The 22,026-nt window shown below is 38.3% G+C and overlaps 2 protein-coding genes across 3 annotated transcripts in view; both read left to right on the top strand.

Annotated features, from left to right (window-relative positions):
- LOC121386268 (fibrocystin-L-like) overlaps nt 1-8,081 on the top strand; it is a 126,575-nt gene extending 118,494 nt beyond the window's left edge. The window contains exons 55-59 of one of the 2 annotated variants that reach the window (XM_041517111.1): nt 608-724; nt 1,643-2,030; nt 3,282-3,469; nt 4,387-4,510; nt 5,202-8,081. In XM_041517111.1, coding sequence (XP_041373045.1) covers nt 608-724; nt 1,643-2,030; nt 3,282-3,469; nt 4,387-4,510; nt 5,202-5,431 — 1,047 coding nt within the window. In that variant the 3' untranslated portion in view covers nt 5,432-8,081. Of the gene's footprint in view, nt 1-607; nt 725-1,194; nt 1,243-1,642; nt 2,031-3,281; nt 3,470-4,386; nt 4,511-5,201 lie in introns of those variants that run through there. The other variant, XM_041517112.1, reaches the window with a different exon arrangement.
- Nucleotides 8,082-11,014: 2,933 nt separating this feature from the next.
- On the top strand, nt 11,015-16,538 carry LOC121386923. The gene is made up of 4 exons (XM_041517972.1): nt 11,015-11,156; nt 14,460-14,756; nt 15,271-15,393; nt 16,275-16,538. Exons 1-4 carry the CDS (start codon nt 11,069-11,071, stop codon nt 16,382-16,384), a joined length of 618 nt encoding a protein of 205 aa, XP_041373906.1. The 5' UTR covers nt 11,015-11,068; the 3' UTR covers nt 16,385-16,538.
- Nucleotides 16,539-22,026: the final 5,488 nt, after the last annotated feature.

Below are 22,026 nucleotides of genomic sequence, written 5' to 3'. Positions count from 1 at the left end.
CGGCCGACAGATAACAGTATAGTTTTGTGTAGGACCATCTCCAATATCACCATTCTCAGCCGACAGATAACAGTATAGTTTTGTGTAGGACCATCTCCAATATCACCATTCTCAGCCGACAGATAACAGTATAGTTTTATATAGGACCATCTCCAATATCACCGTTCTTGGCTGACAGATAACAGTATAGTTTTATATAGGACCATCTCCAATATCACCGTTCTTGGCTGACAGATAACAGTATAGTTTTATATAGGACCATCTCCAATATCACCATTCTCAGCCGACAGATAACAGTATAGTTTTGTGTAGGACCATCTCCAATATCACCATTCTCAGCCGACAGATAACAGTATAGTTTTATATAGGACCATCTCCAATATCACCTTTCTCGTTCGACATGTAATATTAGTTTTCTGGGACTATGTCCACCTTCAGTATCACCATACTTCTTTTTTGACAGATAACATTAGTTTTGTAGGGTCATGTCCACTTCCAATATTCCCATGATTCTTGTGTGATGGGTTACATTAGTTTTGTTGCCCTATCCATCTCCAAAAGCATGTGCTGGGGTGTTTGAACATTCCTCTTCTTTATTTTTCTTCAGCTGACTGCCTATGTGGCCAGTTTAATGGATGACGCGGTGGAGGATGCTCCAGTCAATATCAGCCTCGGTTTGAAGGACTATGAAACGAATGAGCTCATCTCAGATATCACATGGAGGGTCAGTTTGCTTAGTTACAGACATTCACCCAAATGGGAAATATCTCTCTGTCTGTCTGTCTGTCTCTCTGTCTCTTTGTCTCTTGAGCTCTCTCTTTTTATCCTTGCCCCTCCCTCTCTCTTTTTCTCTCTCTCTCATACTCTCTTTTATGGTCAGTCTATGTATCTCTCTCTCTCTCTCTCTCTCTCTCTCTCTCTCTCTTTCTCTCTCTTTCTCTTTCTCTTTCTTTTTCTCTCATATACGGTACAAATATGGATACAGATACAGCAAGAATCTCTATCTGTTGGTTTCAATGGAGGTGTTCAGATTTATCCAGATAAGTATATGACATCCGGATATGAAAACAATCATTTCAGACATCCTATGTAGTCACTGAAATCATATCCACTTGCACACTAGAAGTTGACAAAAATAGATGATCGGATAAGTGTATATATGAACATAGAGTAATATCAATGATATGTTCACAGGGTCACAGCTGGACTATATCTGTGTGTATGTGAACATAGATTAATAACAATGATATGTTCACAGGGTCACAGCTGGGCAATATCCGTGTCTGTGTGAACATAGATTAATAACAATGATATCTTCACAGGGTCACAGCTGGGCTATATTCATGTGTATGTGAACATAGATTAATAACAATGATATGTTCACAGGGTCACAGCTGGGCTATATCCGTGTCTATGTGAACATAGATTGATAACAATGCTATCTTCACAGGGTCACAACTGGGCTATATCCATGTCTGTGTGAACATAGATTGATAACAATGATATCTTCACAGGGTCACAGCTAGGCTATATCCATGTCTGTGTGAACATAGCTTAATAACAATGCAACCTTCACAGGGTCACAGCTGGGCTATATCCGTGTCTCTCTGAACATAGATTAATAACAATGATATCTTCACAGGGTCACAGCTGGGCTATCAATGTGACTATCACCGAACTCGACACAGTCGAAGGTTCTCTCACCGGCCAGACCGCGACCTCATTTGACCCGACGACTGGCATTGTCGTCTTCGACAACATCGTCTTCTCGGAGGTGGGCATCTACATGTTGACATTCCGCATCGTCTCAACGCCGGTCTACTACGACTTCACCTACAACATCAGCCTACCGATTGTTTCTGCAGCGACCGTTGGGATGCCCATCGAGCAGGTCAGCGAGGTCGAGATGAAGGTCAAGGCCACATACGATGAGAAGACAACTCTGAAAGACTCGATGCGACTCGCCAACAGGTTCTCCGTCGAGAACAAAGACAAGCAGATGAAAATTGTATCGGTAGCAGCAAGACCTGGTCAGTATATTTTTTCATATTTTTTCTTTTTCTTTTTTTCTTCATTTTTTTTTAGGTTTTTTTTTCTTTCTTTTTTTCTTTGTTTTTTTCTTTTTTTTCCTTCTTTTTTTTGGTTTGTTTTTGTTTCTGTTTTTTCTTTCTTTTTGTAGTGGGTTTTCTCTCTATGACTATCAAAATGACCATAGCCGATGATTAATAAATCAATGTGCTCTAGTGGTGTCGTTAAACAAATAAACTTTTTTTCTTTTTCTTTTTTTTTTCAAATAAAAAAGTTAATTAGCTTGCCAATCACCTAATATTTAAAAGTTTGTGAATTTTGATTAATTGGCTTAAAATGGCACTAAATATTGTATGCATGTATCACAATTAAATTTGTATGACACCTAATTGTCAATGTTCCAGCAACTGCACCATGACTGGTATAGCAAAGGCTGTGGTATGTGCTATCCTGTCTGTGGGATGGTGTATATAAAAGATCCCTTAATTGCTACTGATGAAAAAATGTAGCGGGTTTCCTCTCTAAGACTATGTTAGAGTTACCAAACGTTTGACATCCAGTAGCCGACGATTCATTAATCAATGTGCTCTAGTGGTGTTGTAAAACGAAACAAATTTTTCTCTCTTTTTTTAATTGTCAATGTATTATTTTTGGGGTGAGTTGCAGACCCTAGGTTTAAGCCATGAAAATGGTTACTAAGTTTGGAATAATCGACAAAGCTGCAACACATTTGGATGAAGTAACAATAGAGTGAATTAAACGAGAGTCTGTGACGTTGAAACACTCTTAAAAATAGAATATATATATAGAGCTCGTCTCAATAGCTGTTACTTCTCAGATAAGCATGCGTTCTTAAAGGGACAGACCCTAGTTTCAGCCCAGGAAAATGCACACACTAAGTTTAGTTAATCTACAAACCTGTAACACATTTGGATAAATTACAATTGAGTGAAACATGAGTCTGTGACTTTAAAATGGTGAAATACCCTCTAAAATATAGACAAAACTCGACTTCATAACTGTTACTGCTCAGACTCGTGCGCATTTTTAAAAATATGAGAAATACATTTTGTGATATTAAAAACACCAGGATGACCAAAAAAACTTCGAAAGTACGGAAATGGATAATCTAAACAATAAAATCTAAGTAAAGTATGATTTCAGTTATCGAAAACGGCTCTAATAGTAAAAAATATGCCTTACATTTTATGAATATCATTCTTTTTTAAAACAAAAACAATTTTATTTTGCAGGGAGTGTCATCATCACTCTGACGATGATGGGATCACTGACGGGGATGAATGGAACATTCTATGCGTTCTGTTCCCACATCAGCGGCGGTTCCACATTCACATTCGGGGCCAGCAACGTTGCTCTCTCGCCGTACCTGACAGTCAATGGATCGACGTATTATGGCCCTTCATGCGGAGTGGCTTTGACTGTAAGTTATTAAACTAATTAGCTTTTCTCTTTTTGTTTTGTTTATTACTTACATTATTTTCATGGGTTCGCAGCCCGGTACCAGCTCCCACCCAGATCGAGTTTTAATGACTCAATGTGTAGGTGTAAGGCCACTACACCCTCTTCTCTCTCACTAACAACTAACCCACTGTCCTCGATAGACAGCCCAGATAGCTGATGTGTATCCAGGACAGCGTGCTTGAACCGTAATTGGATATTAGCACGAAAATAAGATGAAATGAAATGTTAAGGATAATAGGTTGAAAAGTTACAAATAAATGTTATTCATTTATCTGAACTGTGAAAAGTTACAAATAAATATTTGTATTTTAGCTGGGAATTAGTGCCTCACAACTGGTATATCAAAGCTGCCTATGGGAAAGTGCATATAAAAGATCCCTTGCTGCTTCATTGGCAAGAGTAGCCCATGTGGTGGCAATGGATTCTATCTTTTTGTCTTTAGATCAAGGCCCATGCTTATGAAACTTTAGAAAAGTTTTCTTTTGTTTAAGGACATCTCATTGGTTGATTAATTAATCATCAGCTATTGGATGTCAAACACTTGGTAATTCTGACACGTAGTCACCAGAGAAAACCTGGCCGCTACATTTTCCCATTATCAGCAAGGGATCTTTTGTATGCACTTTCTCACAGACAGGAAAAGCACATACCACGATGAAACTTTAGCGTCTAGACTCAGTCTTTAAAGATATCAACTGCATATAATTTTCATGGCATTGTATGACATTGAAATCTCTAACTCTACCAGGCTCGAGTGTAGATTGTAAAAGACATTTTATAAGCATGTGGGCCAAATGTTGAAAATGGCTATCACTGTTAATTAGACACCATGTGCTGAGGTGTTGTTAAACAAACATTCCTTTCTTTTATTTTCAGTATGGAGACGGCCTTCACCCTGGAATCATTGTTGCCATTGTCCTGATTTGTCTGCTGTTGACTGGTGTCATCATCATGTTCATTGTATGGAGATGTCATTTCCACCCAAAGACCAAGACTTACGGTAACTTTTCATAACGGAAATCATCATCTTAATTAGAGGGAATGCACGGGGAGGAGTAGACTGGCATAGATGAAGCTTGTTTTATGTTTGCCATATCTCCCCAATCACATCTTTTTCCCCCCATCACCATATATATTTGCCTAAAAACTTTTTTTAAAAATCAATTCAAAAAAAAAAAAAAAAAAATTTATATATACACCAAAACACATTCCATAGTTTACACATGCATCACGCAGTTTGCCACGTTAATAAGCGTGGGGTGTCATTCTCGATTTTTGCCAATTTCCAGGAATGTCTATTAATCACTGTGAAACATTATTTCTGTCGATCTTTTTCATTCTGTTGATCATACAGTCTGTTATTGTTTTGTTTTTAGTAATTTATATTGTTTGAATTTGCGATTTACTGATAAAAAAAAAACCCGTCAACTTTCAAATTTCACTTCTGACCCCAATCGTCCTTCAAGATCTTTGGTGGTCATAAAACCTACTGTAATACTGAACTACTGGTTGTAATGTTTGCCCAATTAATTCACTATTATCATATGACCATTTCCCACACCTAATACACCTTACAATTGTGGCAGTTGTACATTATTATTAGAGTTCCCATACTTTTTTGAAGAGTATAGATTAATTCGAATATAAGTACACTGCAGTCTACTTTAAATGCATAATTATGTTTATTTCAGACACCAGTCCCTATGGCAACAAGTACACTGGAAAGAACACCGTGACAGTCGAAGACTTCCTGTTCCGAGACAAAACCTTCATGAGCATCAAGAGTCGGCCGCTGAGCACCTCCCAAGCCCCAGCCGCTACCCTGGCGGTGGGACAACTGGCGTACTCGCTCAACGATAACTATGACGACCGACCTGTGTCCGCCACCTCGGCTCGAAGCATGCCCATCCCAGCAGAATAAAGTGTTTCCACGGAGTCGTTAAAAATTAATCTAATTCACATGTATTAGACTCTGGATAAAAAGTATTTCCCAGGAGTTGTTAAAACTTAATGTTCATATGTATCAGACTGGTTATAAAGTGTTTTTGAGGAGTCGTTAAAACTTAAATCTTCACATGTATCAGACTCTGGATAAAAAGTATTTCCTACAAGTTGCTAAAACTTAATGTTCATATGTATCAGACCGGTTATAAAGTGTTTCGAGGAGTCGTTAAAACTTAATCTTCACATGACAGACTGGTTGATTTTTTTCCATTGTACATGTAGTGTGTGTGTGAAAAAAACTTAATTTTTATGGTTGTAGGACTAATCATTTTTTTGTTGTTGGGGTTTTTTTCAGGAAAGAAAGAACTAATCTTTACTTAATGGAGAGAAGTGTGTTTTATTTTGGAGTAGTTACTATTTTGAAAAGTAATAGGTGAAGGAAAATCAAATTTTTTATTCCTCTGTGGAGCTTAATGTTTGTTGAATTTTTATGTATGAAGTAAATATGTTCTATGTAATTATATTAAAGAAGTTCTGTATAATGATTGTTTAATACAAAAAGAAAAGCTAATCTTGACATGATTTTTTTTTTTTTTTTTTTTGCATTTATAGATTTGTGTAAATAAAGATTTTAACTTGTAAAGAAAACAATCTTTACACTGATAAGATTTTTTTACATTAATATTAGAAAAAACTAAACAATATACACATGTAATCTGTTAAAGGGTTTTTAAAATCATCCTTATATGTACAAAAACAAATTTAAATGTAATCATTGTAATACTGGATGTTTCTACATTTATATTAGAAAAAACTATATTTAATATGTATCTAAAAGAAAAAAACAACAACACTTTTTCATTATTGTATGTACATACACCAAACAAATTTAAATGTAATTGTAATAGTGGATTTTTGTAACCAATTTATTAATTTTCAGTCTTCATTAAATTTAGTTTTGTAAAATGTGATGCAGTGAAATATTTTATATTTAAAGATTTTTTTTCTTGTACAATATTACTGTGTGTTCTTGTTTTAAATTTTATTTCTTGACCGTTTCTTATATTGTGATATATTTCCTTACATATTCCACCCATAACGAACTGCTGTTTTGTTAATATTCTATGATACTTTACACGTACACGTATACGTCTTACTTATTTAGTAATTCTGTGTCCTTTTTTCTTCCTGTCGATAGGGCCTGATCCAGACATCGTTTTTCTAGATGTGTTTGTATTTATTAAGTAGACAATGGACAATAACGCCTGCAAATCTCAAAACTCCCTGTGATTTCTTCTAAAACAAGATCATATTTGGTACAATTAGTAAAAATACTTGTGTCTGGTTTTCATTATTTAATGTCATTTCATAGGTATTTCAAGACCCGATGCAATATTTCGAAATGGGAGGTGGGGGGGAAGGGGATTGGGGGGGGGGGATACTCCAAAAAATATGGATCTTCAATAACGTTTTTGTCCTCTTAACATTCCGTATCAACTGTTTGTATTTTATTTGAATCAATATTTCATAACATATTTAATTGTTAATCCATCCATAGCATATTGTGATACAAACACCTATATATCTTTGTTGTACCGTAATATATATATTGTGATTTTTTAAAATTACCGTAGCCATATCAAATTGCATCATATGCACAATGTAGTACTTTAATTTCAAAACTTTTATTCTTACACATTTTTTATTACTTACCAGTATGTTTTTATGATCATGTTAAAATTGTGATGTTATGAGACAAGTTTTAGTCATTGGCCTTATGTTAGCATAAATAATTCCAGCAAATAGCATGTTATTTAAGTAATAATGAGTAATAGGGGTTTTTTTCTCTGCTTTTTGTAACACTATAAAAACATGGTCTTTTAAGCATGGCTATTGCCCCCGCCCGCCACCGACCTCGGTTGGGCTGCTAGTGCTCCCATGCACTTGCCAGTGCGGGCGGTCCCCTCTTCCCACCCACCCCTAGCCTTCACCTGTTTTGGATTGATGAGCCGGTCGAGGTCTGCACCTGCGCCCATGACAGATGTGCGCTACAAAAGCTTATTCTGAATGTGTACGTAAAACCCTACGACATAACATGATGTAAGCATGGCTGTTAAATACAGTAAATGATTATAACATTTAGAATAACAGTATAGTGGTTTAGCGGCCATTCATCAATTAAGTACATGTGAAAAATCAGATGTTTTTTGTTGTTTTTTACAACACCCTATTTCTCTTAGTATATTTTTAATGCAGTGCAAACATAGCATATTCCACTGAGACATTATATAATTGTGGAACAGTGCCTTAAAACATGTTTCTTGCTTATGTTAATACATTTCCTGCTTCCGGAGATTTTCCTAATGCATAAAAATAAAGTAAACATTTTTGGTTTATTAAATTTCGGGGTTTTTTTGGGGGGGGTTTTCTTGGGGGGGGGGGTGTGTTAAGAAATAGAAAGATATTAGTAGATGTGTTTTACTGACTAACAGGCTCAAGGCCATCCTGTGTATTCGCCATATTGATTGACTTAACATTTTTTTTAACCGTTTTGATCACTGTGATATTTTAACAACATCTGGAGCTGTTATAACTATTATCGTTTTTAAAATAAATATTCTGCAATATGTTATTGTTATGTTGTCTATTTTTAGTACATATTTTTTCAGGCCCGTAGAAACGATATCAGGAGTGAAGTGGTGTAGTAGTGTTGATATAAAGTGCTCCTACTGGCAGCAGCTAGTGGGAATTTCCCTGTTAGCTGGCCTCAGATTACAGTTATCTTCCCATTTGGTTGTCGAAAATCCCGGAAGTTTCACCGCGCAAGTAGTCTGCTGTTTGACTGTGATTATTTCATGGCAGACAGCTATGAAGTGGCAACTGTTTGACTGAAGTGACAGGGGATAGCATGTAGTTTGTAAACATGTGTAACTTGTTGACATTGAAGACTTGTTTGTGGTAATTCCGGCCCATGCAAAAGTAGTGCTTTTTGTGTAAAATGGGTGTACTCCGGCCTGGTTTAGAGGGTGTGTCTGTTTAAACCAATATGCTGGGAGAAAGAGCTGGACAACAGGGGTTGTCCTTTTCAGGGTATGTGTCCCCCATGCAGGCAAAGGTACATACAAAACTTCACGGGCCTGCTGATATTAATAAAAATGTTACAGCCACTAAGGCTATATAGAAACATATAGCGAAATTAATTGTGGTCCGAGGCCAGCTTACTTGGTAGAGTGCTGGACTCTCGTACTCGCTCTGGGTGAGAGCCGGTACCGGGCTGCGAACCCAGTACCCACCAGCCTTATGTCCGATGACTTGAGTACGACGCCGACGAGTCCGGTTCCATCTAGGCATGAGCAAGGTTGGTTGGAGTGTGGTGGCCTAACACTGGGTTTTCCCCAAAACATATTTAACCAGCCCTCGTTAGCCGAGGGGGCGGGGAAGGCGGGACGTAACCCAGACGTGGTAAAGCGCTCGCTTGATGCGCGGTCGGTTTGGGATCGATTCCCGTCGGTTGGGCGATTTGTTCACCACAGTTGGTATATCAAAGGCCCTGGTATGTGCTATCCTGTCTCTGGGATGGTGCATATAAAAGATCCTTTGCTACTAATGGAAACATGTAGCGGGTTTCCTCTCTAAGACTACTTTTCAAAATTACTAAATTTTTGACATAAAATGTTCTTAGTGGTGTATTGTATTGCATAGTCTGTGGGGCGGGCTATGAATTCAAACACCTGCATTATAGGTTCCGCTATTCCCAGAGGACAAATCTGTAATGTCCTTATATCTGCGTGGGTTTTTTTCTAGGGTATGTCCTAACAACATGCCAAGTGTCATGCTTTTATCGTCACAGGCACAATTTTGTCACGTATCCGCTGCACTATATATTCAATTCAATTTCAATTCAATTTATTGCATATTACCAAACAAACTGGTATCAGCAAACAGATAAAAACAAACAAATATACATCATCAATAACAACAACAACAACAACAACAACAATTAATAATAATAACAATATTAATGTACAGGCCAGACGGAGAAACAAAATGTGTATTATATTTGTAGGAATAAAATTACTATGTAATAATAAAGTATATTATAGAAATAAAATGGTCAAAATACTTGGAAATAATTAAATTAAATTACTGCCCTACTGATAGCTGGAACAAGAACTTTACGTTTAGAAATACTGTCGTCAATAAATGTTAATACATGGTTAAGAATTTCAATGTCGCCATTATTGTATGACATAATAAATATAAATTGTAAATTGTTATTTAGAGTAGAGAAGTCGGAAAAGGAGTTTAACTTATCAAATAGTTGTTGCCTTTTAACATAATAAATAGAGGAGTCTAAAATAAAATGTGTTTCATCTTCCACAGCTTGAGAATTATAAACAAAACAAGTTCTCTGTTCAATTAGTTTTTTAGGTTTACAGAATCTTCCAAGTTCAATATGAAGATTGTTCATCACATTTCTTTTCAACTGATTTTTGTGCTTATATTCAATTAGGGTTGAAGCACTTTAAATTAGATGAGTTATTATAATAATATGATTCCAAGTACGCCTTTTTACCATAGTTTGACACTCAATAGCCCACTCAATAGCCGATGTATTTTTAGTGCTGGGGTGTCGTTAAACATTAATTCATTCATTTATTCTAAGTACGCCTTATGCACTACTGACGGACAATCGAGTGTTCCCAATCTAAACCAGTATTTTGCTGCAAGGGGTAAGCATGTAATAAGAAGTGGAAGCTGACCAAGTTCACCGCACATAGCATCATGGGTGCTTCTTTTGTTAACACCAAGTAGGGTATTTATAGAATTTTATTTGAACACTTTCGAATGGAGTATTGCATGGGCGTCAATCCGGCTTTAAAAGTGTGTGTGTTGGGGGGGGGGGGGGTAGTAGTGTGTGTGTGTGTGTGTGTTGTGTGTGTGTGTGTGTCAGAGAGAGAGAGAGAGAGAGAGAGAGAGAGAGAGAGAGAGAGAGACATAAAGGAATGTCAATGGAAATCATAAAGCTACACATTAGTCGTTAAACTTTTATTTTTTGTTGTTGTTGCTGCTGTTGTTGTTGGTGGTGGTGTTGTTGCTTTTGCTAAACGAAAAAGTGTGCGTATGTGTGTGGGGGGGGGGGGGGGGGGGACATTGTAGATTGTTCCCATGGAGTATTGTCACATATATTTTTGAAACCCCAACGGTCTACTCATTTGAGATAATAGGGATTCCAAACCTCACAGCAATACATTAAAATGGGACAAATTAAGCACTGAAATAACTTTAAGGCTGTCGATATATTGTTTCTAACATCAATTTGTTTGAGTTTAAAGATGGCTTTCATAGCCTGATCACAAAGTCTATGACATGAGCTCTTAAAAATACTGGAGGCAGTAAACAATACCCCTAAGTAACAATAAGACTGAACAATGTTAATAGCTATTGTATCGTATATAAAACGAAATCTTTTTGAGCTTGCCACCTTTGTTGAATACAGTTCGAAGTGACTGACGCAGGTGACGTCACAACTATTGACGTCATAGTTTTGTATGGAATTTGTTATTTTGAACCCGAACGATAACACCCGTATGTATTACAGCTGAGTGATGCCATGCGTTCTGGTTTTTCTGTCACCGTCTTTGGCATTATCTTCTGTGCTGTATGCATTTTGCTGCCAGCTCACACACAAAACACTCCGTGTAAGTCAACAGATATTTTATTTATTTATCTTTCTGTTCTTGTTTGTTTCTTTTCTTTTTTCTTTTATTTCTAATATGCATCAGAAGCGGGAAGGAGTAGGCATGGGGTCGTAACTTTAGAGGCAACAAGTAGAATTATCGTCAAAGTCCCTAACTGCGTTATGCTTGCAACTCCGTTCAGTTTGTTTTCTAATGAATGTTTCTCGCAATAAACATCCGATTTGTTGTTGTGTGCTAATCGTTCATTTGTGAGGTTTTTCTTCACAGTTCGTGAACATTTTCATTAACAATAAAGTTCAGACAAGTAAGTGTCTAAATACAAAACTTTACAAACCCCTAAAACCATTAATTTAAATTTTACTAAGTCGTTTTTGTTTGTTTCTTAAAATTACTGATATCGGGTCCACATGACTCGGAGAAATTGACTTTAAATGGAGGAAGATGAATTAACATTCGCTGCGTGTCACATGGCCTCACATGTGCCAGATCAACAAGGCCAAATCATTTTATTTTTATGATTTTAAGCCCCCTGTTGTTAGAATTTGTTTTCAATTATTATATTCGATCTGTAAAATGTATGCTACATTTTTGTGCCCCTCACTGTAGTAAACAGTATTCATAATCCATTCATAACAATTGTAAATAATTTTGAGTGTATAAATTGTGTTAATTAAGAATCAATTCATTAAAAAAAAAGAGTATATTTTACAAACTATTCACTGGTATAAACGTAATGCCTATCAGTATTGACATCAAGTCTTAGTGATGTGTGTTGGTAAAACGCGGACCGGACCAGAACACTTGACAAACTGAATATTTCCTTTAAAAAACAAAAACAAAAAATTAAAAAAATTAAACAACGTCATCGTGTTCGTCAACTGCATATTTAAGAAAGATATATTTTTCATGTAGTGGCCTTAAAAATGGAAAATGACGAACCGCACATGCGCGTTACGATACTTTTTGCAAATGCATGCGCCTGAACGCAGTTAGAAACGTTGCACTCTTTCCAGTTTCCTGGAGGGTGCTTCACTTTTGTTTACTAGAACGGATTTGCTTTACGTCCACATTGTTGATTTTTCACGTTAACTGATTGCAATCTATTTTGTTTCACATATCTTAGCTGAAAAATATAAAATAGCATTTCCATAAATATCGTATTCATGTTTTTGTCGTTAGGTGAACGCAGTTTGGGACGTCGATGGTAATCATTGGTGTTGCTTGGCCCCAGATTTTCTAAACTTTCTTGGTGTTACAATATTTTAAATCCGTCGTAGGTTGACGTCATAGCAACTGAGGGGCATGTAGTCCAGTGGTGAAGCGTTCGCTTGATGCGCGGTCGGTCTAGGATCGATCCCTGTCGGTGGGCCCATTGGGTTATTTCTCGCTCATAAATGTTATGTCAGAGACGTTTATCTTGATGGACTTAATGGACCCACCCACCTCTACAAAAATGCTCTCCTACCTTTTTTGTGTGTTTTTTTCGTTAGATTTTACCCACATTTTGCCCAGACAGAAATCTTGAAAAAAACATCCCAACAATTGTTAATACAGATGAGTTAGTGCTATACTGTATTATTCAATATGTATACATTAACTATTTTCATATATAAGCTTATAGTTAGAATGGGTAGTTAGGTAGTGACGGTAGTTCTGTGGTTAGTCGCATATGTACAATGTATTTAGTGATAGGTTACGTTTGACCGACTATATTAGTGACGCAATATGACAGTTGCACCGCATACTGGAAAAAACCCGACCTTTCCTTTCAAATACAACATCTTCTCATTCTTCTCTTAGCCTTTCACTCATAAGGTCACATTATTATTATCTTAATGGTGAGCGCCCCTGGGGATATCTTTAGTGCAGATGTTTGGTGAGTGTGTTTTAATGTTATAATACGTGTATTTGTATGTTTTATGTAGGACCCAGACATTTATTATATTTTTCATGAGAATAAATGGCAAAGAGTAATCGGCATATGCTAACACAGGAGGTTCTGTCAACATCTTCTTAATCATCTCAAATGCCAACTGCTGATCATCTTCCAACTTGTAATCTGCAACTGGTTTCCGCTTTTTCCCCTTTTACTTAGCAGAACTTGCACAGTACCATATCCTTGTGGTAACAGATTCAACGGATGTACTATCCTGACAAAATCTTTAAAGGGACATTCCTGAGTTTGCTGCAATTTTTAAGATGTTATCGACTAACAAAGACTTTTTAACGATTGTAATTACATGTCAAATATATTTTTCTGCATAAAATATTAGTGGCTGTATATTAAACGTGTTTCTGATCGTTCTAATATTTGTACTAGGTTAAATTTCATTTTATTTCCTAAAATATATTTTTTCGTACGTACGAAATTATTTGAAGACAAAATCTAGTTTGGGCTTCTTACAAATATGAAGACGACCAGAAACACATTGAATATACAGACACTGATATTCTAAACAAGAAAATATATTTAATATGTAAGTTTAATCATAGAAATATTTTATTAGTCGGAAACATGTTACAATGCAGCAAACTCAGGAATGTCCCTTTAATGAATCTCCTATAATACCCGGCAAATCCTAAAAACTGGCGAAGCTCATTGATATTAGTTGGTACCGGTCAATCCTTAATAACAGCTGATGTCTTTTCTGGATCTGCGGAAATACCTTCTTCAGATACTACATGCCCAAGATATGCCACAGAAGGTTTTAAAAATTCAGTTTGATGGCTTTAACTTCAAATTGTGCTGGACAAGTCTGGCAAAACCAGCTTCTAACCTTTTCCTCATGTTCCTCAAAGGTTTTTGAAAAGATCAGAATATCATCAATAAAAATGATAGGAATTGCATTCCTTCTTTCCTTCCTTTCAACAGTAAAACCCCATGGTCCCGTGATTACGACATCGTTTAATAAAACATTCCTTCCTTCCAATAGTAAAATCGGTCGGTCCCGTTATTACGACATCGTTTAATAAAACATTCTTTATTTCCTTCCTTTCAACAGTAAAACCCCTCGGACCCTATTTACGACATCGTTAAATAAAACATTCCTTCCTTTCAATAGTAAAACCCCTCGGTCCCTGTTTACGTCACCGTTAAGTAAAACATTCCTTCCTTTCAACAGTAAAACCCCTCGGTCCCTGTTTACGACATCGTTAAATAAAACATTCCTTCCTTTCAATAGTAAAACCCCTCGGTCCCTGTTTACGTCACCGTTAAGTAAAACATTCCTTCCTTTCAACAGTAAAACCCCTCAGTCCTGTGATTACGACATCGTTAAATAAAACATTCCTTCCTTTCAACAGTAAAACCCCTCGGTCCTGTGATTACGACATCGACCCTCATAATACCAGACCAGAATTCCACGTTTACGTGCCAGTCGTACCTCGGCTATGGGGCGCCCGAGCTGTCATGGCTGTTCGGATCGATCGCCTACACCAGCGGCCAAGTAGACGTGCTCGTCGGCGACAAACTGTACAACTCTAGTACCAACCTGACGATCACCATGAGAAAAGAGGATCATGGGAAGGTTCTCGCCTGCGTCATGAGACACAAGTTGACCGACACCATACTGAATGACACGAAATATCTGTATATAAGGGGTGAGCGCAATATTAAATTTTACGTTAAATAATCCCACGTTCCAAAAGTTTTAGTTAATAATTATTGAAATTACCCCCTTAAAAACTCCCCCTTCAGTACTGGGATCGGCCAACTGGTCATGTTTCTGCTGTCTGTCTTTGTCTCTCTCTCTCTCTCTCTCTCTCTCTCTCTCTCTCTCTCTCTCTCTCTCTCTCTCTCTCTCTCTCTCTCTCTCTCTCTCTCTCTCTCTCTCTCTCTCTCTCTCTCTCTCTCACTTTTAACTGCCTGCCTGTTATCTCTCTTTCTCCCCCCCCCTCCTCAGACACACAAACACACTTTTAACTTTGTGTCTCTGTCTCTCTCTGTCTCTGTCTCTCTCTCTCTCTCTCTCTCTCTCTCTCTCTCTCTCTCTCTCTCTCTCTCTCTCTCTCTCAGTATACAATACGGAATGATACCAAGGCTTGCGAAGATGACACGACCGACGTCAGAAGCGTTACGTCACTATTGAAGGATCCCCCTCATTGCTACTTTCAGCTAAGTCGGCGGAGGAGGCGGTGAAAGCTACCGACTCTGCGTCATCGATTACTGTCGTGTCCATTGCCGTCCTCGTTGTCGTCATCGGAGTGCTTTTTGGCATCAGCTTTTTCTACATAAAGTGTAAGCATATCCACTGACTTCCTAATAATGTCAAGGCGGGACGTAGCCCAGTGATAAGGCGCTCGCTTGATGTGCGGTCGGTTTGGGATCGATCCTCGTCGGCGGGCCCATAGGGCTATTTCTCGTTCCAGCTAGTGCACCAAGACTGGTACATCAAAGCCCGTGGTATGTCCTATCCTGTATGTGGGATGGTGCATATAAAAGATCCCTTGCTACTAATCGAAAAGAGTAGCCCATGAAGTGGTGACATCGGGTTTCCTCTCTCAATGTGTGGTCCTTAACCATATGTTCGACGCCATATAACTGTAAATAAAATGTGTTGAGTGTTTCGTTAATAAAACAGTTCCTTCCTTCCTAATAATGCTTAATACTTAATGATGTAATATCACAAATGATAAACAGGATGATAACATGTATTGTCAGCGTTAGATGGCTGAAATTTTTTTTTTTTAAACCCCAACTCAATGTCACATCCAGTAATAATATCAGATAATTTATGCAGAATTTATTCAATAGATTACTAAAACTCTAATCAAACCACACATCTTCAAACATATTTTGGCAACTAACACATTTGGCTTTGCAATAACCACGTGCACTGGAGTAAAATTCAATTCAGTGAACTGTGTAGTCACCTTTTGTTTTTCTTTTTGTTTTTTACATTTTTATCTTATACACTTCCGATTGGAGCTTGAGAGGAGATCCTTTGAATTAGGTTCATATGTCCCCCTTCTGAACAGCTATGCCGAGATTTCTGGCTTCAGGTCAACCTCCTTTCGTTCCAAATGTTTGACATCCAATAGCCAATGATTATTAAATCAGTGTGCTCTAGTGGTGTCGTTGAACAACAAAAACGTTTAACTTTCTTTGTTTACTTGCAGATTCCAACAAGGAACAAATAAAAGTTATTCCCAGACGAATACAGAGCGCGTATTTCGAGAAGACACCCGCAACGCCTTCCAAATCGAGTTGGCAAACACGGACAGTTTAGCTGACTCTAGCTCATGTACAGAGGCTAGGCTCCAGGGGCCTAATTCACAAAGGTCTCTCAGGCTCTGCTAGACAACAAAGCATCCTCTTTGAAAGTCTGTTAGCATCGCACTGCGAGATCGCAAAGTTGCGAGAGTTTAGTGAATTAAGCCCCAGGGGCCTAATTCACAAAGGTCTCTCAGGCTCTGCTAGACAACAAAGCATCCTCTTTGAAAGTCTGTTAGCATCGCACTGCGAGATCGCAAAGTTGCGAGAGTTTAGTGAATTAAGCCCCAGGGGCCTAATTCACAAAGGTCTCTCAGGCTCTGCTAGACAACAAAGTATCCTCTTTGCAAGTCTTTTAAGCATCGCACTGCGAGAGTTTAGTGAATTAATCCCCAGGGGCCTAATTCACAAAGGTCTCTCAGGCTCTGCTAGGCAACAAAGCATCCTCTTTGCAAGTCTTTTAGCATTGCACTGCGAGATCGCAAAGTTGCGAGAGTTTAGTGAATTAAGCCCCAGGGGCCTAATTCACAATGGTCTCTTAGGCTCTGCTAGACAACAAAGCATCCTCTTAGCAAGTCTTTTAGCATCGCACTGTGAGATCGCAAAGTTGCGATAGTTTAGTTAATTAGGCCCCTGGGCTGTACCTAGTCAAAAACAAGCATTCCGAGAGTAGGGCCTACTGCTAAAGCAATACAAGCAACACACAGGACCGATAGGGGACTAATAAGGGGTGTAGCAGTACAAAAAGGAATCAGGACAGTAATATAGGGTCTTCTCATGGTAGACAACTGGGCATTTTGATATTAAAAAGGGAGCACTTTTGTTTTATTAATTTTTTTATAAAAACTTTTAGAGATGCAAATGTCTCCATTTTCCACCACCAGTGTTTCTGCTAGAGAATGGTTTTTGGGTATGGCGCTATGGAATTGAATGTAACGACAGTCAACAGGGGGTATGGGGGGGGGGGTGGGGGGGGGGGGCTTCCCCAGAAGAAAAAAAATGGGTTACGTTCAGGGTTAGGGTTAAGAAAATCATACAGTAATGAAAAGAGTAATTAATTTTGTCAAAAGGTTAACTTGAAAATAAGAAAAATTATATACCCTGCTATAAATAGTAAGTGCTATACAGGACCGTAGCTGGGGGGGGGGGCAGTTGCCCCCCCCCCCCCATCGCCCGAAAAAATCCGGAAAGCATTATAGAAACTTAAAGAAAATTCTCTTCGTAACTGTTTAAAGAGTTTTAGACTATTAACTACTCGGTTGCCCCCCCCCCCCCCCCCCCCCCCGAACAAAACATCCCAACTACGACGCTACGACCCTGCTATGTACTATATTTTGCGATTTGTATAATTCAGTATTACTGTGAAATCCTTTATTGTCGTGGTTTTGCTGAAATGTACATTTCGTTTGAGCACTTATAATTCGTGGATCTTAGATTTAGTACCATAAATCTGTATTATATGTATACATGTATTATATTTTCGATGTGTTCTTAAATTCGTTGAATTTCACTAATTACCCGAAAATGAGACCACCACGAATAAAGGTGATTTTACGATATGCAGTTCTGTTACAAAGTTGAATTTGGTATCGAGTAAAATAAATATGAAGTTTGTTAGAAAGGAAAATGTGACCACAATATGTTAAACATGTTTTTTAAATTATCTTAATGACATGGGGTTTTTTGTGTGTGTGTGTGTGTGTGTGTGTGTGTGTGTGTGTTATTGTTATTAATTTGTTTTAATCTGATCTTGAATAATACATAGGACATTAAACTCCACTATTTCGAATAAAGTTTACGTCCCTTGTGCAATCATTGCATTTAATAAAACTCATGACAAGTTAGGCCTACTGAAAGTTATTTGACGAGGGTCAGCTCTTTTAACAGTCAACAGCTTTCACCCTTTCCAGTCTAAAAACAATTAGTTATTTAACTGAGGTGGCTGTATAAGCCAGTTTGTGTTTATTTATGATTTGCTCTTCATGGAAATTAAAGTACGTTTATTATTGTTGCATACTGTTTGTCCTTTTCATTTGTGGGGAGAACGGTTTGTTTGAAAGGAAAGTAAAGCAATGTTTGTTTATAGTAACATATTTAGGTTTTAAACACTACGGCGTATTTTTCACTGTTGGGGGGGGGGGGGGGGGGGGGAGAAAGAGAGAGAGAGAGAGGGATGGATGGAAAGAGGATGGGGGTGGGGTAGAAAGGCTAGCGAGTGTCAGTCTGTTTTTAAATATGTATTAAATCATAATAATATTTAAACTTTAAAAAAAAAAAAAAAAACGTTTTTAATTATTATTATTATTTGTTTTATTTTTAATGCCAAGATCTAAGGTTAAGAAGTATATATGACATTATATAGTATTCATATAACTTATTGTAATAATGTTGTTTTTTTTAATCTTGCGATTTTGGGGTAAATTGTGTGCATTTAGAAAATCTCCTGCTTTTTTGACAAAATCTCCTGCTTTTTCAACACACACCTCCTGCTTTCTCTTGACTAAAGGTTGACAGGTCTGGTGTCAGATGGGGAGATTGATGAAGGTAAAGAGAGAGGCAGAGAGAGAAAGAGAGAGAGAGAGACCAAGAGGATGGGGGTAGAAAGGCTAGTGTCAGAAAGGGGAGACTGATGAAGGGAAAAAGAGGTAAAGGCAGAGAGGAGAGAGAAAGAAATAGGGAAGAAAGGGGAGTGAGAGTCAGAAAGGGGAGAGGGAGGGATACGGTGAAGGATAAAGATAGAGCAAGGAGGTGAGAGGAATGGATAGAGGAAAACGAATGATTGTGTTAAACCTGTTTCACAATGAATCGGAGATGTGTGTGATTGTACTGGTAACAATATTATCTGGGGTTCGACCCCCGAAACCACACCTCCATCATCTGCACAAGCGATAGAAATACAAGCAATAGTGGTTAAGACATCAAAGGTATCTGGTAGGTACTGGGTTCGCATCCCAGTACTGGCTGCCATGTGGTGTGAGAGGTGAGGTGTAATTTATTATCCAAGTCTCATGTTGAATGCACAAACTTAGAATGCTGTTGGAAGTTAAAGAGCTAATAACAACCTTTAGAAAGACATGTCGTCATCTATAGACTCCGAGAATGCCATCTATCTATAGACTGAGAATGCAATCTATAGACTCTAAGAATGCCATCTATAGACTGAGAATACCATCTATAGACTGCGAATGCCATCTGTAGACTGAGAATGCCATCTATAGACAGAATACCATCTATAGACTGCGAATGCCATCTGTAGACTGAGAATGCCATCTATAGACTGAGAATGCCATCTACAGACAGTCTGAGGATGTCATCTGTAGACTCTGAACCGGCCTCGGTGGCGTCGTGGCAGGCCATCGGTCTACAGGCTGGTAGGTACTGGGTTCGGATCCCAGTCGAGGCATGGGATTTTTAATCGAGATACCGACTCCAAACCCTGAGTGAGTGCTCCGCAAGGCTCAATGGGTAGGTGTAAACCACTTGCACCGACCAGTGATCCATAACTGGTTCAACAAAGGCCATGGTTTGTGCTATCCTGCCTGTGGGAAGCGCAAATAAAAGATCCCTTGCTGCCTGTCGTAAAAAAGAGTAGCCTATGTGGCGACAGCGGGTTTCCTCTAAAAACAGTGTCAGAATGACCATATGTTTGACGTCCAATAGCCGATGATAAGATAAAAAATCAATGTGCTCTAGCGGCGTCGTTAAATAAAACAAACAAACTGTAGACTCTGAGAATGCCATCTATAGTCTCCGAGAATGCCATCTATAGCCTCTGAGAATGCCATCTATAGACTGAGAATGCCATCTATAGCCTCCGAGAATGCCATCTATAGACTGAGAATGCCATCTATAAACTCTGAGACCATTTATAGACTAAGAATGCCATCTATAGACTCCGAGAATGCCACCTATAGACTCCAAGAATACCATCTATAGACTCCGAGAATGCCATCTATAGACTGAGAATACCATCTATAGACTGCGAATGCCATCTGTAGACTGAGAATGCCATCTATAGACAGAATGCCATCTATAGACAGTCTGAGGATGATCATCTGTAGACTCTGAGAATGCCATCTAGTCTCTGAGAATGCCATCTATAGACTCCGAGAATGCCACCTATAGACTCCAAGAATACCATCTATAGACTCCGAGAATGCCATCTATAGACTCCAAGAATACCATCTATAAGACTCCGAGAATGCCATCTATGGACTCCGAGAATGCCACCTATAGACTCCAAGAATACCATCTATAGACTCCGAGAATGCCATCTATAGACTCCAAGAATGCCATCTATAGACTGAGAATGCACGTTCTTTAGGATCTTGCACTTTGATATTATGATAGTAGTTCTCTTGTGGGGGGTTTTGTTGTTGTTGTTTTCAAAATAAAGTAAGATTTTTCAAAATTAAATACTTGTTCTTTGTTTTGTTTTTATAAATTGCTGATCGAGATGATTAAAAAAATACATTGGCATATTGTCTGGATTTTATATTGGGGCTGCCACCCACATTGTGTGTGTGTGTGTGTGTTTGTGTGCGTGCGTGTGTTTGTGTGTGTAGTGGCGGATCCAGAAAATTCATTTAGGGGCTGAATTAAGGCCACAAATGTTCCTCAAGGGATTCCCGAGATTCTTCGACGTAAAAAAACCCCAAAACCCAAAACATTTTAATTAAAATATAACTGTCGCAAAATTTGGGTTGGGAGCCAAGTCCTCCTTAGATCAGCCACTGTGTGGGGGTGGGGGCACCCGCATGTTCTACAAGTTGGGTTATGGGGTAGACGTGCAAACAAATATAAACAGTGATGGAAAAAATACAAAAGGTTTTGACTGGAAGAATGCATGACACCCCCCTCCCCCCCCCCCACTGTATAAAAAGTGTATGTTCCAGTGATGGAAAAATACAAAACTTTGACTGGAAGGATGCATGACCTCTCCCCCACCCCCCCACCCTGTATAAAAAGTGTATGTACAGTAATTAAATGTATCGCCTATATGGCAATCTTCCCCATCTGACAATGTTACCCATCCAAAAAAGTAAAAAAAGAAAAAGAAAAAAGAAAAAAGAAAAGATTATTGCAATGATTTCATAATTAAACTTTCATAATTTTCAGGGCAGTGTGATATGCAGGGGGTGGTGGTGAAATTCTTCCCCTGAATTTGCACTTCAAGAATATGTATAACATTCATTTACACTAAAAGGAAAGAAAGAAAGAAATGTTTTATTTAATGACACACTCAACACATTTTATTTACGCTTATATGGCGTCAGACATATGGTCAAGGACCACACAGATTTTGAGAGGAAACCTGCTGTCGCCACTACATGGGCCACTCTTTCCGATTAGCAGCAAGGGATCTTTTATTTGCACTTCTCACAGGCAGGATAGCACAAACCATGGCCTTTGTTGAACCAGTTATGGATCACTGGTCGGTTAAGTGGTTTACACCTACCCATTGAGCCTTGCGGTTTGGAGTCTGTATCTGGATTAAAAATCCCATGCCTCAACTGGGATCCAAACCCAGTACCTACCAGCCTGTAGACCGATGGCCTAACCACCGAGGCCGGTACACCAAAAGGATGAGAGTATATTCAAGAGAAAATAAATGTGGGTGAATCTCGATACGAAAATAAAATTGAGTGAATTCCAGTA

This window comes from Gigantopelta aegis, chromosome 12 (genome assembly GCF_016097555.1).
Source record: "Gigantopelta aegis isolate Gae_Host chromosome 12, Gae_host_genome, whole genome shotgun sequence".
In the NCBI taxonomy this organism is placed as follows: Eukaryota; Metazoa; Mollusca; class Gastropoda; order Neomphalida; family Peltospiridae; genus Gigantopelta; species Gigantopelta aegis.
This window is presented reverse-complemented; position numbering and strand designations above follow the sequence as displayed.

What these genes read in the sequence shown, in the direction of transcription:
- LOC121386923 (XM_041517972.1), top strand. Translation starts at nt 11,069, where the DNA reads ATGCGTTCTGGTTTTTCTGTCACCGTCTTTGGCATTATCTTCTGTGCT. An exon ending in GAAATATCTGTATATAAGGG is followed by an intron (nt 14,757 to 15,270) that starts GTGAGCGCAATA and finishes TGCTACTTTCAG; the next exon opens with CTAAGTCGGCGGAGGAGGCG. An exon ending in CAGCTTTTTCTACATAAAGT is followed by an intron (nt 15,394 to 16,274) that starts GTAAGCATATCC and finishes GTTTACTTGCAG; the next exon opens with ATTCCAACAAGGAACAAATA.